The following is a 14,905-nucleotide window of genomic DNA, read 5'->3' as shown; positions in this document are numbered from 1 at the left end:
ACTGTCCGGTTCATACTAAACATTTCAGAAATTGTCACTAATTTTTTTCCAGTATTATACTGACTAACCCAGGTCTGCATGAAACACTAACATGGTTTGGGGATAAAAATAACTAATAATAGAATCCCTTGGTTGAAATTAGTTACACCTTGTTATATTGACCTTTTTTTTCTGTTTCTCAGCATGAAAAAGTAGTACTATTGAACTGAAGTAGTGTGTCTTTGTATTTTGTGATGTGTTGCATTGTTATTGGATATCCTAACTCATCAAATGATAACTCTCTGTGTGCCTTGCACTTCACTAGGCACCTGAAATACAAAGATGACTGTTGTAATGGTATTCAAGGGAAGCAGGAAAAGAGGACATAATATGCTTGAAGTTTATCATAATAAACCTTCAAATTCTCTTTATATTAAATAAGTTTTCTTTATATTAAATAAATTCAAAAGGCACAACACTTCTTTTCTAGCCTAATTTATTTGGAAAAAGTTACTGTAATTCTCAATTGAGATTTAGTTAGTGAAATTAAAGTTTCCATTCCTGTCATCATTAAATTGCTATTAGAAAAATAATTTTACAAAAAATTTAGATCGCTTTCAGATAGTATAAAAGACCTAGCAAAGACAAAACCGTATTAGACCAGGTTGAATCTTTTGAAAGAGATAAAAAGTCTAAGATTCACTTTAATGGATTGACACTATCCAAAATTACTCAGTTTGGCATTAAAAAAGATGGTAAAAGAGAAATATTAAATTAATGAACAGCAAAATAACTAATTAAGTATATCTGGCAATTTTCTTGTTTAATAATGGAGAATGTCCGATAAAATGTCAGATTGTATTAAAAGAGATATGAATAACACTTGTGTATCCTATAGTCAAGCCATAAATTTCACAAGTGAAAAATATTGATAATAGAACCACACTTGGACTAACTTTCCCCCTTAGATTGATAAAGGCTGTTCAGTTCTCATGTGTCGTTGTTTACCAGCTGTACTCTTTCGTATTTGTCATCTTAATGTTCTCCCCATATTTTGCATGTTATCCTGCACATTTGGCCAGGTATTGTGGGAGTGAGTAGTATCTCACTTCTGAGACATTAAAGGATGCTACAGCAGCCAAGTCAGGGTTCTGTTGGCTTCATTTTTAATGTGTCTTACAAAATTATTGTGTAAGTTGTTTAAAATAACACTTATGATTGTCTAAATAGTAGTAAAAATGTGAATTTGAACATAAACCTAATATTGTGCTACAGATTTTTTCAGTTAATTTTTAAGAGTTGTCACTGCATTTAAGAACCATCCTCTAATTTTAATATGCACTCTGATTTTCAAAAGGGTGTTTTTGCTTGTAAATAACTTGTGCCAGTATTACTGAATACGTTTCTATATAAGTTTTTGCAGACTTTAATAGTTATGACATAAATGTTTATCAGAGTGGTTCTCAGTTCAACACAAAATAAAAATGAAATATTTACTCTTAAGAGTAGCAAAAACATAGAATCTGAAAAATAATTTTTTTCCAGTTATCTCAAATCTTAACTTTTCTGTCATAAGTCCCATACATATAGAGCTCCCTTTAAAGTTATAAGTCAAAGTGGACAGAGAAGACATAAAATAAGCTGTATAATAGCAGTTTGGACCTGACTGCTGGTTTGCAAAAATGACATAATAGTGTAAAGTTTTTAATCTTTTTCCTAGCAGAAGTATAAAATGTGTTCACCACATTGAAAAAATGGATTCATAATTGCAATTGAAAATCAACTTTAGATATCCTGTGCACACCCTGTGTATATAAAATAGTACTAATCAATACTAATATGGTCATTTGAAATTAAATTTTAAAGAAATGCCAAAATGGTGATTATATTCTGTCTAACCAACCCTATAACATAATTATATTCAGTGGAATAGTATAGAAAAATAATATTTATTATTATTATTATTATTATTATTATACTTTAAGTTTTAGGGTACATGTGCACAATGTGCAGGTTAGTTACATATGTATACATGTGCCATGCTGGTGTGCTGCACCCATTAACTCATCATTTAGCATTATTTTTTTAAGATTTCTTAATTTGGTTCAAGATTATCTAAAGCCCACTTTCTGGTTAGCGGTAACGTGCATATCAACTGTGGTGACATTTAAATCCGAGAAAACATTTTTCCGTATTACTTTCAGTATTATTAAAATAGATATGAAAGATTTTGGTGCATCATAGTTGATCCATAAATTTTATAACTGTATTTTCTCAAAATGTACTGTCTGTGGCAGTAGACTGATACTTAAGGGAAATTATTTTTATCCCTAAGGTCATTGAGGGAAATATCGTGATGTCACACTTTGTTGATCTTTCATAACTACGTTAAAATATTATTAGATTTTTCTTGTCTTTTATTTTTAAAAAATTACAGGAAAAAATCCCTTTATCTTTGTCAGGCATGTGTGTGGAAAATATCAAAAGTTTTTAGTGACTTCTTAAAGTTTTTTCATATTTACAAATACCTCTCCTGTAATTATAAACTTTAAAATGAAATTACTGCTCTTCTTGGCCAGATTACACTGTTTGTTCATATGTACATGTTTCTCCCAGTGTTATATTGTCTTTTCAATATTATCTTTTTTTATTTTGTAATAAGAGAAATTCTAGAATGACAACAAGAAACAGGATCCTGTTTTGCTGAAAGTGTATAGTAAATATTAATTGGTTTAACTTTCTCAATTTCAACATTAAAAATATACTCATAATTTTTTGGAGTATTATGTCTTTAAGTTACAGATTTTAGTTATTTACAGTTAAAGTGTTGATAGGTGTTTCTGTCTTTCTGTATTCATATACATATATATACATACACAAACATATATCTATACATAACACTTTTTATAATTACTTTTGGAGAATATAGGGGTTCCTATTTAAAGCAATATTATAAAATTAATAAAATTCAAATATAATTTTTATGATACCAAATTCAGAGATAATCAAGAGTGACTATGAAAACCTAGAGTAGTATCTAGTCTGCCTTCTAACCTCAGTTGTGCTGTTAATTTGCAAAATCTATATTCCCATATGTAGATAGGATTGAATTTATGATGGTCAGATCTATTTCTTTGAATCTTTGAGTGGGATGGATCATCAAAATTTAGCCATTGCTTTAGGTAACCTTTTTTAGCTCAATGTCCTTTAAAAGTTATTTAAACTACTCAGGCTTTGAAATGATCTGAAATAAAATATTTTAGCTCCTTAGAAGATAGTTATTTTATAAATATCTTAAATATTAGTAAGTGCCAACAGAAGAATTAGTTGCCTGCAATATGTAACATAAGCTATAAATCTGTTTATTTAATGGTTTGGTTTTTGTTTTTGTTTTTTTTGAGACAGAGGCTGGAGTGCAGTGGCGCAATCTTGGCTCACTGCAACCTCCGCCTCCCGGGTTCAAGCAATTCTCCTGCCTCAGCCTCTCAAGTAGCTGGGATTACAGGCCCATGCCACCACTCCTGGCTGATTTTTGTATTTTTGGTAAAGACAGGATTTCACCATGTTGGCCAGGCTGGTCTCAAACTCCTGACCTCAGGTAATCCACCCACCTCAGCCTCCCAAATTGCTGCGGTTACAGATTTGAGTCACCATACCTGGCTAATTAATGTTTTTAAAAACAGATTCCTACTCATATTAATTTATCATTAGATTAGCCTGAAATTATAGGCAGCCAGATATGTTCTATTTGATACTTTGAACTTGGAAATTTGGCTTATATGTTGTTGACCAAGAGGCAAGTAATAATCTTAAATAAGACCCACTAACCTTTTGTGATAACTGCTGGTTCAGTTTCCACATAGAACATTCACTGAGATGTGAAATTTTTGTAATGAAAATAATAAAATAATAATTGTGCTATTACTGAGTGCCAGACACTGTGCTCGGTACTGTACATACATTATGAAATAAAAAAATGCTTACCCAGAGTCACCTGGTACTTTGTCAAGCTAGTATTTCAACCTAGACTGATCTGATTTCAGAGGGCATGATCTTAACTATTACAGTTACCCATTTAGTCTAAATATTTTCATCCCCTTCCTGCTGTTGATAGAGAGATATTGCCCAATAACCTGTCATATTTACAAATTATAAATTGTTAAAGATTTTTATTTTAAGGGTTTTACTTTCCCACCCATTGAAAAATCTTTTTTTCCCCCCATATATCTTTAAGGTTGCCAGGGGAGAAGTATGAGCTTTGGAATCAAACTAATCTGGATTTAAATCCTAGTTCTGCCAGTTGTTATCCATATAAGTGCAAATTAATCAATTCTTCCAATTTTTTCCTTTGTAAGGAGGAGGTAAAATATGACAAGCTTGGCCTGATTTGTTCTAAATCTAAAATACTAGTAGTTCTTGAATGTATCTTAAAATGAAACCACATGTTTGCCTTTATTTCTCTACTATAAATGTTATTTCCTGGCCAGGCATGGTGGCTCACGCCTGTAATCCCAACCCTTTGGGAGGCTGAGGCAGGCAGATCACTTGAGGCCAAGAGTTCAAGACCAGCCTGGCCAACATGGCAAAACCCTTCTCTACTAAAAACACAAAAATTAGCTGGGCATGATGGCATGCGCCTATAATCCCAGCTACTCAGGAGGCTGAGGCAGGAGAATCACTTGAACCCGGGAGGCAGAGGCTGCAGTGAGCTGAAATCGCGCCACTGCACTCCAGCCTGGGTAACAGAGTGAGACTCCCTCTCAAAATAAATAAATAAAAATAAAAAATAAATTGTGTTATTTCCTTTATGATATTCAGTGCCATCCATGCTAATCTTAATAACTTATCAACTCCTTTAAAAATATTAAAAGCAAGGTTATTTGGGTAGCCTTTAACCTTTAATATAAGGTTATATTTTATAGGACTATCAACATAAGAGAGGATAAATTTCCTTCAAACTAAATTTAATGGTATGTTGTGCTTTTCACATTTGAACAATAATATTTTGTATAGGTGGTCATTTTCTCAAAAATGTTCCTCATTTCTATCCCTTCATTTCTAATCCTCATCTGTTTTGATTCAAAATGTATCAGCTTTTATTTTTCTCTGTTTAATAGCATTATTATGTAGCTATACTTACTGTGCTCCTACTATGTGCCAATATCTTTGCATATGTAATCTTAATCCCTGGGATGACTTGACAAAATTGCAAGTATTATCTCCATTTTACGAATACAAAAATGTCTCAAGTCAGTTTGCCCAAGATCAAACAGCTGGTAAAGTGACAGAGTCGGCATTTAATCTAGGACTGTCTAACCTATGCCCATGTTCTTTCTAACAAATCACATCGTCGCTGGAGTTCAGTATTAATTGAAATTGCTTTTAAAGATATAATATTTTATAGGGCTATATCTGCCCAATAATTAGCAGCTTTAAACCAGTCATACCTGTCACCAAACAGTACAAATGAAACCACAATAAAAAATGATCTTTTGAGCTCCCTCTTATAATCCCTATAGATCCCAAAAGTCATATCCATTATGTTAATTGTAATAATAGTTTATTGTAATCAATGTGCAATATATGAATCAATTTGTCCCATCAGATTACACAGTCTGTGTGAGCACTGTAAGAATGTTAGTAACAGATACAGTATGCACAAACATAGGAGCTCATGTGTACTTTTAAAACCTCATCCTTGAGGATATATTAATAATAGAAATAAATCAGCATTCTTTATGACTCAAGTAGTATAAATCAATAGGTAGAGTAGGATGTGAAATGAAATGTAGGTTGTTACTACATTTTTTACATCTAAAATTGAGGTCTTTCTACTGTAAATTATTTATAGAGTTTGGGAATGTTGAATATATACCACAAATGTAATTTGCTAAATTGTTAGGAAGTACTGATAACTATACACCACACACACTAAAAATCCTTATTTGACTCTGTTGACTGAAGGGAGATTTCACTTTAAAGGCAGTGAGGAAGACATGGAAGAATTGTTTTTGAGGAAAATATTATTTGAGTTTGTCATAATGTAGAGCAATGCTCTCTGATAAAGCCCTCCTTCTATGGTGATGGAAATGTTCTATATCTGCACTGTCTAATGTGGAAGCCGCTAACTACATGTGGCTGTTGAACACTTGAAATGTGGCTAGTGTACTGAGGAACTGAATTTTTATTTAATTCATTTTAATTCAATAAATTTAAACTTAATGTGGCTGTGGCTACCACATTGGACAATGCAGCTCTAGAGATTTTATGTCTGAGTGATTAGGATAACATGCCAACAGTACAGTGAACACTTTAAAAGGTAGATATTTACAGAATCTCTCATAGACCTTTTTTCTTCTTTTCTTTTTTCCTATTTGAACTTGTTTTGTTAGTTGGTAAGTATAACATTTGAATTTACAAAGCATTGTCATTGTGAACCATCACCCTAATGCATTGCATGCCCAATTATATTTCATAATAAAAACCTTGATTCCTCTCTCTCTGCTCCTCAGTTAACACCTAGAAAATTCTGCACTGTGTCTCTCATATCTGTTATCTGTCTTCTCTTTTGCTTTCTCACTTCTGCTTGCTACTCCATTTCTTCATTCACAACAAAGAAAGAAATGCAGTGATAGTTCTCTTCCTCCCAAAACCTCCGCTAGAAAACATTGGCCATCTCAAGGTAAACAGCAATGGGAGGGCCTCTCGTGATGGCCGGGAATGATATGCATTACCAGAAAAGCATGAGCTACTACTGCTCTTTACTTTCCTTCTGCCATCCATCTGCAGTGCTTCCCTAAAGGGGGTCATGGATTCATATTCTCCCATAAATTTTCCAGTATGGGTCTGCTATGAACCAATTCAGATCTTCAGGAAGAGTAAAGGTGAACAGAAATATGTTTCCTTCTCCTTGTATTTTGAAGGCCAGTCTTATTTCAATTAGAAAATAATGCTGGAAAAGTTACTTTGAGAAGAAGGGCAATTGACCTGGATTATGAGTGACAGAATATTTTTCCTTGGAAACATATATTTTTTCTTAAGTATAACTCTAACATTTGGTCTTAAAAAATTTTTGAAGGCCGGGTGCGGTGGCTCACGCCTGCAATCCCAGCACTTTGGGAGGCCCAGGAGGGTGGATCACGAGATCAGGAGATTGAGACCATCCTGGCCAACATGGTGAAACTCCATCTCTACTAAAATACAAAAAAATTAGCCGGGCATGGTGGTGCGCACCTGTGGTCCCAGCTACTCAAGAGGCTGAGGCAGGGGAATCACTTGAACCCGGGCAGTGGAGATTGCAGTGAGCCAAGATCGTGCCACTGCACTCCAGCCTGGCGACAGAGTGAGACTCCGTCTCAAAAAAAAAAAAAAAATTGAAGTGTTCTGCAAAGACATATTCTTAATTGCTTAAGACATCTCAATAGGATCTTCACCCCTTACTGAACTTTTTGTTTTTGTTTATAAACATTCAGTAACTTCAGTTTAAGCACAAAACATTTCATAGATATGAAAGTGCTAGCATAATTATTTCCTAGTTTGAAGTATCAATGAGGTGCTACATTGGCTAACAAATATGCCGAAAGTCTCCCTGTAAAGTAAGGACATGTATGTGTACAGTTAAACCTGCAACCTGTGTGTGGTGTTTTTGTTTGTAAAACACATAAAGAAAATTTTCATGTACTTAAGACCCAGAAAATCTGGATTAAAATGCCTTAAAATATCCAGAATCTCTTGCTGTTATTGTTTTCAGATTTTTTTTTCTGAAGGACTTTTATTTTTAATGTGATTTTAATTAATTACTCATTTTGTTTAGGAAATATTTGAAAGCCTACAGTGTGCAAGGTTCTGTAGTATTGCTGCATATTAGAGAATGATAATTTATAGAAATAAAGCACAGAGATGAAAAACTACTTTATAAATGACACAAAGAACTTTCCTATTTGATTTTGTTTTACTTCTAAAATTGTATATCTACTAATTCTGCTGGTTACCTGCTTGCTTATGATTGAATAAGATACCTGCAAAAGTTTAAGTTAATGAAAACAAAAGCATTGTTTATGTCTTTTAAATTAAGACATTTTGGGGGAGTCAGTTTGCCTTTTTTTAACTGACATTCAGATGAGAATTCTTGTCCTCCCCTCATCCACAAATTTATCTTGCTCCTTCTTAAAGCCATCTTTAAATACCTAGCATGTATATGATCTCATAGTGCTGAGTTCCTTTTTTTGTTTTGTTTTGTTTATAAGGGCATCTAGTGAAACTGACTTCCTTTTTGAAACCCGTGGTTCCAAAACTGTTTGGAACTGTTTGGTGCTGTTTTTCAAGTTTGAGTAGTGAAGGCTCTTTTCTTGGTTGTACCCTGAATCCTAGAGATAGGAATTGGTCCTTCTCACCTGCTTCTTGACCCCTTCCCTGCATGCTGATGGTGCTTTGGATCCCTGTTCTTTCTGGCTCAAAGATTTTGCTTCCCACTGCTTTTTCCAGGGTTCTAGCCCTGGGAATGATGATTGGCGCTTTCTTGCTAATATAATGACATGAGCCACCAGATTGCTGGGTTTTAAATACATTAGTAGGCTATTGTAACAAGCAAGTTTGGGGCTTGCTTTTTCCCTCGAAAGATCTTATTAAGGGATGGGATCCTTGCTGCAGATTAGTAGCAGAAAGATTATTTCTCAGGGGATGAGAGGCTGGATAACTGTAGTAATGCTCTTGCTGTTTCCTACAGGCTCCTACCCAGAGATTCTACCCAGTGAAACTCCCACAGCAACGCAGGTAGATGGGGCTGACCTGGCCTCTCCAATGTCTCCTCGAACTAGCAAAAGCCGCATGTCCATGAAGCTGCGTCGTTCCTCTGGCTCAGCCAATAAATCCTAAGGAGACAAGCAGCCCAGCAGTGATCAGCAGTAGCCACCTTAGCACGAACATAGGGTTAACCCTTTCAGGCCTTCATGTCTGCCATAACATGCATGTTTCTTCCTGTACATTTATTTGAGAAAACACTGGATTTAAATAATTTTAAATAATTTGTAGCTTAATATTAAAGATTTAAGTTATTTATTGTTTCATTTTTTTTCCCACAATCCAAGCTGCCATATTTTGAGGGCAGGGGGAGTTTTATTCTACACCCTTTACCTTCCTAGATAATTATGTCTAAGTAGTTTTATCTTTAATTTCATGGTTAACTGTGAGCCAAAATACAATTGGACAATTAGTCTCATTATTTATTGTGCCCCATTGCAACTTTATGGTTCAATAAATATATAATTTTTTACAAATGTAAAATTTTACATTTAAGCATTTGTAAAGTTACAGCAAAAGACGTACCTGTTAATACACAGAATGTGTACAGATTATTTGTTATGACAATAAAACACTCAAAATAAATGGTCTTTAGCATCTCAAATTCCAACTGAAATCATTTTAGTATTAACTGTTCTTCCCAAAGCAATGTCTCATTTCTTGGCTGTGCAGGTGATGCCATGTTATATCCAATAACTAGAAAAATCACTGTGCTGAACTTTTATGTTTAGCTTCCAAGTATTTTTCTAATGTTTTGCATTTCAAGTGGTATCGCTGTTAAATGCCATTTGTTTTCAGATTGTGGCCTTTTATTATTGGCTGCTAGATCCTGGTGTTTCTATGTTCTTTTTTAAGCACCAAAAAGAAGATGGGGAAGAAAAGAAGGAAAATTTTCTGATATAAATATGTTGTTCAAATTATGAGTATTATTTAAAAAAGAAAAAGGAACATAACCCAGGAGTCTAAGTTAAATCTAATATTGTTAATACTGAACTTGCAGGTCCAGGTTGGTATACATTCCACCCTCTAGAAGTATTTTCTTACAGTAGATAAGCTGCTCACATTTTGTTTTGAATGGGCATCTCCTGAGGAAATGTAGCATGACATTGGTACTAACTGCATGTGTAAATACATCATACTGGCAAACCGTAAAATATAAATTATGTATCATCATTCACGTAGTATCTATAATTTGTAACAGTGGGGGGAAAAGATGACATGGTATTTAATAATACAATAAAAATATTCTTATCACTTCCTATCCATGAGTGTTGATTTGTCTTCTATGTTTCATATATTTTCAATAAGCAGGGCTATATGAGTAGTGAGGAGATTTAAAGCATGAACCTAGATTATCTTAGCTAATCATCAAAAATAAACTTGAATTCCCTTTTCAAGATACATTCCAACTTATTTCTCACAGATCCTACCACAGTCGTTAAAAACACAGGAAATTTTCTGTCTTCATAAAGGCTGGCCAGAAATTCACCCAATGCAGTTGGTTAGATTGTTAATCTCAGCTTCATGTTTTTGTTTTGTTTTTGTTTTGTTTTGTTTTGCTTTTTGAGATGGAGTCTCGCTGTCACCCAGGCTGGCGCGATCTCGGCTCACTGCAACCTCCGCCTCCCAGGTTCAAGCAGTTCTCCTACCTCAGCCTCCTGAGTAGCTGGAACTATAGGCGTGTGCCACCACACCTGGCTAATTTTTTTGTTTTGTTTTATTTTTTTGTTTTTTGTTTTTTAGTAGAAACGGGGTTTCACCGTGTTAGCCAGGATGGTCTCGATCTCCTGACCTCGTGATCCGCCCACCTCGGCCTCCCAAAGTGCTGGGATTACAGCTTCATGTTTTTTTTGATTCTTAAATTTTACTTTGTTGTATAATATACTTTCAGCAATAAAACTTCGTACTAACAAGTTTCTAAGACAATCTTTCAGAAATTCTGTGCACCCAATTTCATTTTCTTATAAATGAAAACTAAAAGTCCTATGTAAGCTGATGTAGAAGATAAACAAATGGATAGAGTCCTTGGGAAGAAGATTGAACAATGTAGACAATTTCCTACAGCCAAGGTGAAGAATTACAAAAAGGAAAATCAGAGTAACTGCATACATGTTTCTAAAGTGCTATAAAAAATCTAATGGATTGATGATATATAACAATATGGAGTAAAAATACAAACCTGAAATAGTGAAATTAATTAGCACCATTAAAATATTTCTTTTCATCTTCAGGTAACACTGTTCACTAGCTTGAAATATATATATATATTTAAAATATGTTTTCGGTTGACATTTCTTGGGGGGGATGTCTTTTTTAGATTCAAAGACTAGTGCATATTCCTTGCCTTTTGCAGCTCAGTCTTTGCAGCCATACTTCAAAGGAAAATTTTTCATTGCATTCCTGCACCATCACATTCATTTGCAAAATATTTCCGTCTTTGTATTCTGTCCAAATGGGTCACTAACATTCTAAAACAGGATACCGACATTGGGGAGATAAGAAATGTGGCTTTGAAAATAGGCTGTGTTCAACAGGATTCTTAAGACAAACACAGAACACAACAAAAGCACAGTCTATGTACATTTATTTGGTGGTAAGCATCTTACAAATACGGGCTTTCTGTCAGGCAGTGCTCAGCCAATGTCCCAAACTGGCTAGTAGGGAATTAGCACAGAATGTACACTGAAATGGTTTTTTAAAAAAATCAAAAACACGTTGCCGCTGAAAAGAAAATACTGAATATTGAGCAAATTGCCATTCAGTTCCTTAGTGGATTACAGGTGTTAACATCTTCCTTAAGCTGTACATATTTTCATAATGAATACACAGTATGACATTTACAGCAGAAGCATTAAACAATTTGGGTGAAACCCCATTAAAACAGTCAAACTTGAGGAAACGACTTCTGTATTTCCAAAAAGCCATTTAAAGAAAGGTTTGAAGTAGCTCTTCCTGAATACTGCCCACAAAATAGCTGAGGGTGAGAATTTTAGGGGGTGTCTCAACTCCAGTAAAGTAGCATCCTCCCCACCTCCAAACACCAACTTAAGAATGGACATGTACATATAATTGGGCAAAGGAAAGTTTACAGGGGAGGTCCCCATGCACCCCAAAAGCAGCAAAAATCCTCTTACATTTTCTGCCAGGTCTTGAATCTCCTTAAGTTTGGCACCAATCACATAACTTTTAATTCACAGAATATACAGTGCAAAATATCTGACCCTATTGAGACAGAAGCTGTATAGGCGCCTGTGATGACGAGACAAAAAAAACATTGGCTACCAAAGGGTAGCCAGAATCCTTTGTGGACATTGAGACATGCACGCATTCACCGCGACTTTCCATAGGAATTACAAATCATATAGGATTCGTTAGGGTCTCCAGAGTTTTAAGGGGAAAAATCCTATTTTAGTGGGGAAAGTGAGAAGGATTTAAAGCTGACAGTCTTTGATCTCAAGGTTTATACCATATACATACCTGCTCTAGAGAGGGATATTACATTTCACTGTCCGCTCCTCTGGTGGAACATTGACTACAGGGAGAATTTTAGGAGATTAAAACATAGGAAGGAATGAAAGTAAACTTGCAAGTTGAAGAAAGCCCCACAGAAATTCCCATGATCTGTTTCCTCTAAGGCCAACCTCGAAATCATCCTGGTCTCTCGTCCCTCAGCAGCCAGGCCGCAGTGGCATCTGCAGCAGCAGCACTTGCCGGCTTTCTGAGGGGTGGCACTTATTGATGTGCCGGGTCAGCCCTGGAGAGCTAAAAAAAGTGGACGGGCAGTGCTTGCACGAGAAAATTTGCTGGGCACTCCCGTCAGATGGCCCGCTAGGGCCCGACGTTTCGGGAGGAGCCCCCGCCAGAGCGGGCAGGAGCAGCTCCTCGCGGACAGCATGCCACAGCCGGTGCTTCTCCCTGATATCTGCTGTAGGGAAGTGCGCTCCGCACAATGGGCAAGCGAAGGCAAGTGGGGCACCGCGTTCGGAGCCAAAGCCAGGCGCTAGCGCACGGGCCGAGCCCGCCTCGTGAGTACTCAGGTGCTTGCGCAGATAGGCTTGGCGACGAAACTTTTTGTGGCAATATGGGCACACGAAAATCTCGGATCCCCTGCCACCACTGGTACTGCCCGGCACAGGTACCCGGCGCCCCAACACCCCCTCCGTGTAGGGGCCCTGAGGCAGCGGTGGCTCTGGATGCGTCAGCACCTGGAGGCCCTGCCTCGGGGCGCTGTCCGGGTGCTGATCCGCCCCGGAGCTGTCCCTGGCCTGCGGGTGCTGATCCGCAGTCCGCTCTATTCGGCTGTTCTCCTTTCCCTCCGCCAGAAAAGATGCAATGGCCCCGGAGTCCCGGGAGGACGAAGACGACGAAGAAGGCGGCTTCCCGTCGGCGGAGGAGACTGTGGCGGCGTTTGCAGCCGCGGGACGCGGCTTATGCCAGCGGCGATGGGAGGCCAGGTTCGCAGGACAGCTGAACACCTTGTCGCACTCAGGGCAGCGGTACTCTACGCGCACGATGCGGGAGCAGCGGTGCTGGGCCAGCGCGAAGGGGTCTGCGTACTGCTCCTTGCACAGCTGGCAGATGAACTCCCCCAGTGGCGTGCGGCTGCCCCCCAAGCCCCGGGACGGCGCTCCGGGCTCCTCCTCCTTGATCTTCAGGCCCAGGACAGGGGATGTGGTCACCTCATCGGCAAAGCTCAACTTCCTCATGGCCTTTGGCTTCTTGATTCCCGCGGCCGCGGGTCCAGACGCGCAGCCCGTGGGTGCCTTGCCGCGGCGCTCGCCGCCGGCCGCCCGCTTCAGACTCTGAAGGGCGGCCGTGAGGGGCGCAGGGTCCGGCTGAAGCGCGGGCTCTGGGAACGGCGCCCGAAGCGGCAGCAGAAACTGCTCCCCCGAGGTCGGTGCGGCTGCTGGCGCCACGGAGCAGGAGAAAGCGGCCACGGCGGCGGCGCCCCCGGGGAAAGACTCGGCGGAGACGGGCGAGCTGAGGCAGCGCTCCAGGAACGCCCGACGCAGCTCTGCGCCTGCCGGCTTCGCTGGACTGGGGCTGGGGCTGGGGCTGGGGCTGGGGCTGGGCCCGGGACCTTCCCTGCCACCCGCCCGCCACTCCGCGCCTTCCCGCCCGCCCGTCCCCGGGCTCACCCCAGCCGCCCGACATGGCGACCCCGACTGTTCCCGGGCCGCCTCCGCCGTCAACCCCTTTCCTGGTTCCTCTCGGGTGGGGGGTGCCGCCCGCTCCGCGCCGGGCAAGGAGGCGCTGGGAGCCTCCTCCAAGAAGGGCGGCGCCCCCTGGGGCCCCAGCAGAGGGAAGACACGCTCCGCAAGGCGAACTCGGTACGAGCCGCCTGTCCGTTTAGTTCGCTTCACCAGGAATCCCCTTGGCATGGTGGAGTCGAGAGCGCTCTGGGACAAGAGGAAAGGGGGCGCCACGGGGACTGAGAGCCGGCCAGCAGATGAACTAGAAGAGCTTCGCCGCGGCTGTCATGCCGGGGCTATCTTTATAGCTGAGACGCGGGCCGGGGTCCCGCCGGGCCGCCCCGGGCTGGCCCGGCCAATCAGGAGTGGGAGCGGGCGCCGGGGGCGGGGCTTTCTCCCGCGCCGATTCACTGGAGTAGACGAATCTGGCGGCGGCGGCGGCGCACGCCCAGCGCCGCCTCACAGCGCCGCGAACCTGCCCCTGTGGCCGGCTGGGTCCGCCTCCCCCTGCAGCCTCCCGGGCGAAGACGCCAGAAGGTAAGGTCCAGAGTGTGAGGGAGCTCGACACTCCCCGCCTTGGCTGCCTCCGCGGAGCGTCCCACTGGGGAGCCGGGCGAAAAGGCCACCTCACGACGCCCTCCGCTCGGGCCAGGACCCGGCTGCCCCCAACGCGAAGGCGTCTGGCTGAAAAGCTCCCGCCCTGCGCCAGACGGCCGAGCGGAAGGGGCGGTGGGCAGAAGGTGCGGCGGAGACCACGGGGTGGGTGTCCGGGAGGGAACCGGTGCACGTCCTCTGCGGGTATTGAGCTGATGAGAAGTGCGACCGAGCGGCCGGACAGCTGACTGCACCGCCCTGTGGCTGCTGTCGGCGGCGGGAGCACGTCCGCCCGCCGGTATCGATCGGGCCCGCGCGCGGCGGCGACACTCGAGAGTTCA

At 40.5% G+C, this 14,905-nt stretch overlaps 2 protein-coding genes across 8 annotated transcripts in view; one reads left to right on the top strand and one right to left on the bottom strand.

Moving 5' to 3' along the window:
- Nucleotides 1-10,039, top strand: part of RALGAPA1 (Ral GTPase activating protein catalytic subunit alpha 1) — a 270,749-nt gene extending 260,710 nt beyond the window's left edge. For 4 of the 7 annotated variants that reach the window (XM_055097476.2, XM_034937441.3, XM_034937450.3 and 1 more), the window contains one exon: nucleotides 8,705-10,039. In XM_055097476.2, coding sequence (XP_054953451.1) covers nucleotides 8,705-8,853 — 149 coding nt within the window. In that variant the 3' untranslated portion in view covers nucleotides 8,854-10,039. Of the gene's footprint in view, nucleotides 1-6,596; nucleotides 6,662-8,704 lie in introns of those variants that run through there. The other 3 variants (XM_055097475.2, XM_034937444.3, XM_063596191.1) reach the window with 3 other exon arrangements.
- A 1,306-nt stretch (nucleotides 10,040-11,345) lies between these two features.
- Nucleotides 11,346-14,293, bottom strand: INSM2 (INSM transcriptional repressor 2). The gene has a single exon (XM_024925505.3). The coding sequence runs from the start codon at nucleotides 14,157-14,159 to the stop codon at nucleotides 12,447-12,449; it is 1,713 nt and encodes a 570-aa protein (XP_024781273.2). The 5' UTR covers nucleotides 14,160-14,293; the 3' UTR covers nucleotides 11,346-12,446.
- Nucleotides 14,294-14,905: the final 612 nt, after the last annotated feature.

The sequence above is a fragment of the Pan paniscus genome, chromosome 15 (genome assembly GCF_029289425.2).
Source record: "Pan paniscus chromosome 15, NHGRI_mPanPan1-v2.0_pri, whole genome shotgun sequence".
Classification (NCBI taxonomy): domain Eukaryota; kingdom Metazoa; phylum Chordata; class Mammalia; order Primates; family Hominidae; genus Pan; species Pan paniscus.
Note: the sequence above shows the minus strand (reverse complement) of the source record. Positions and strands in the feature narration are given on the sequence as shown.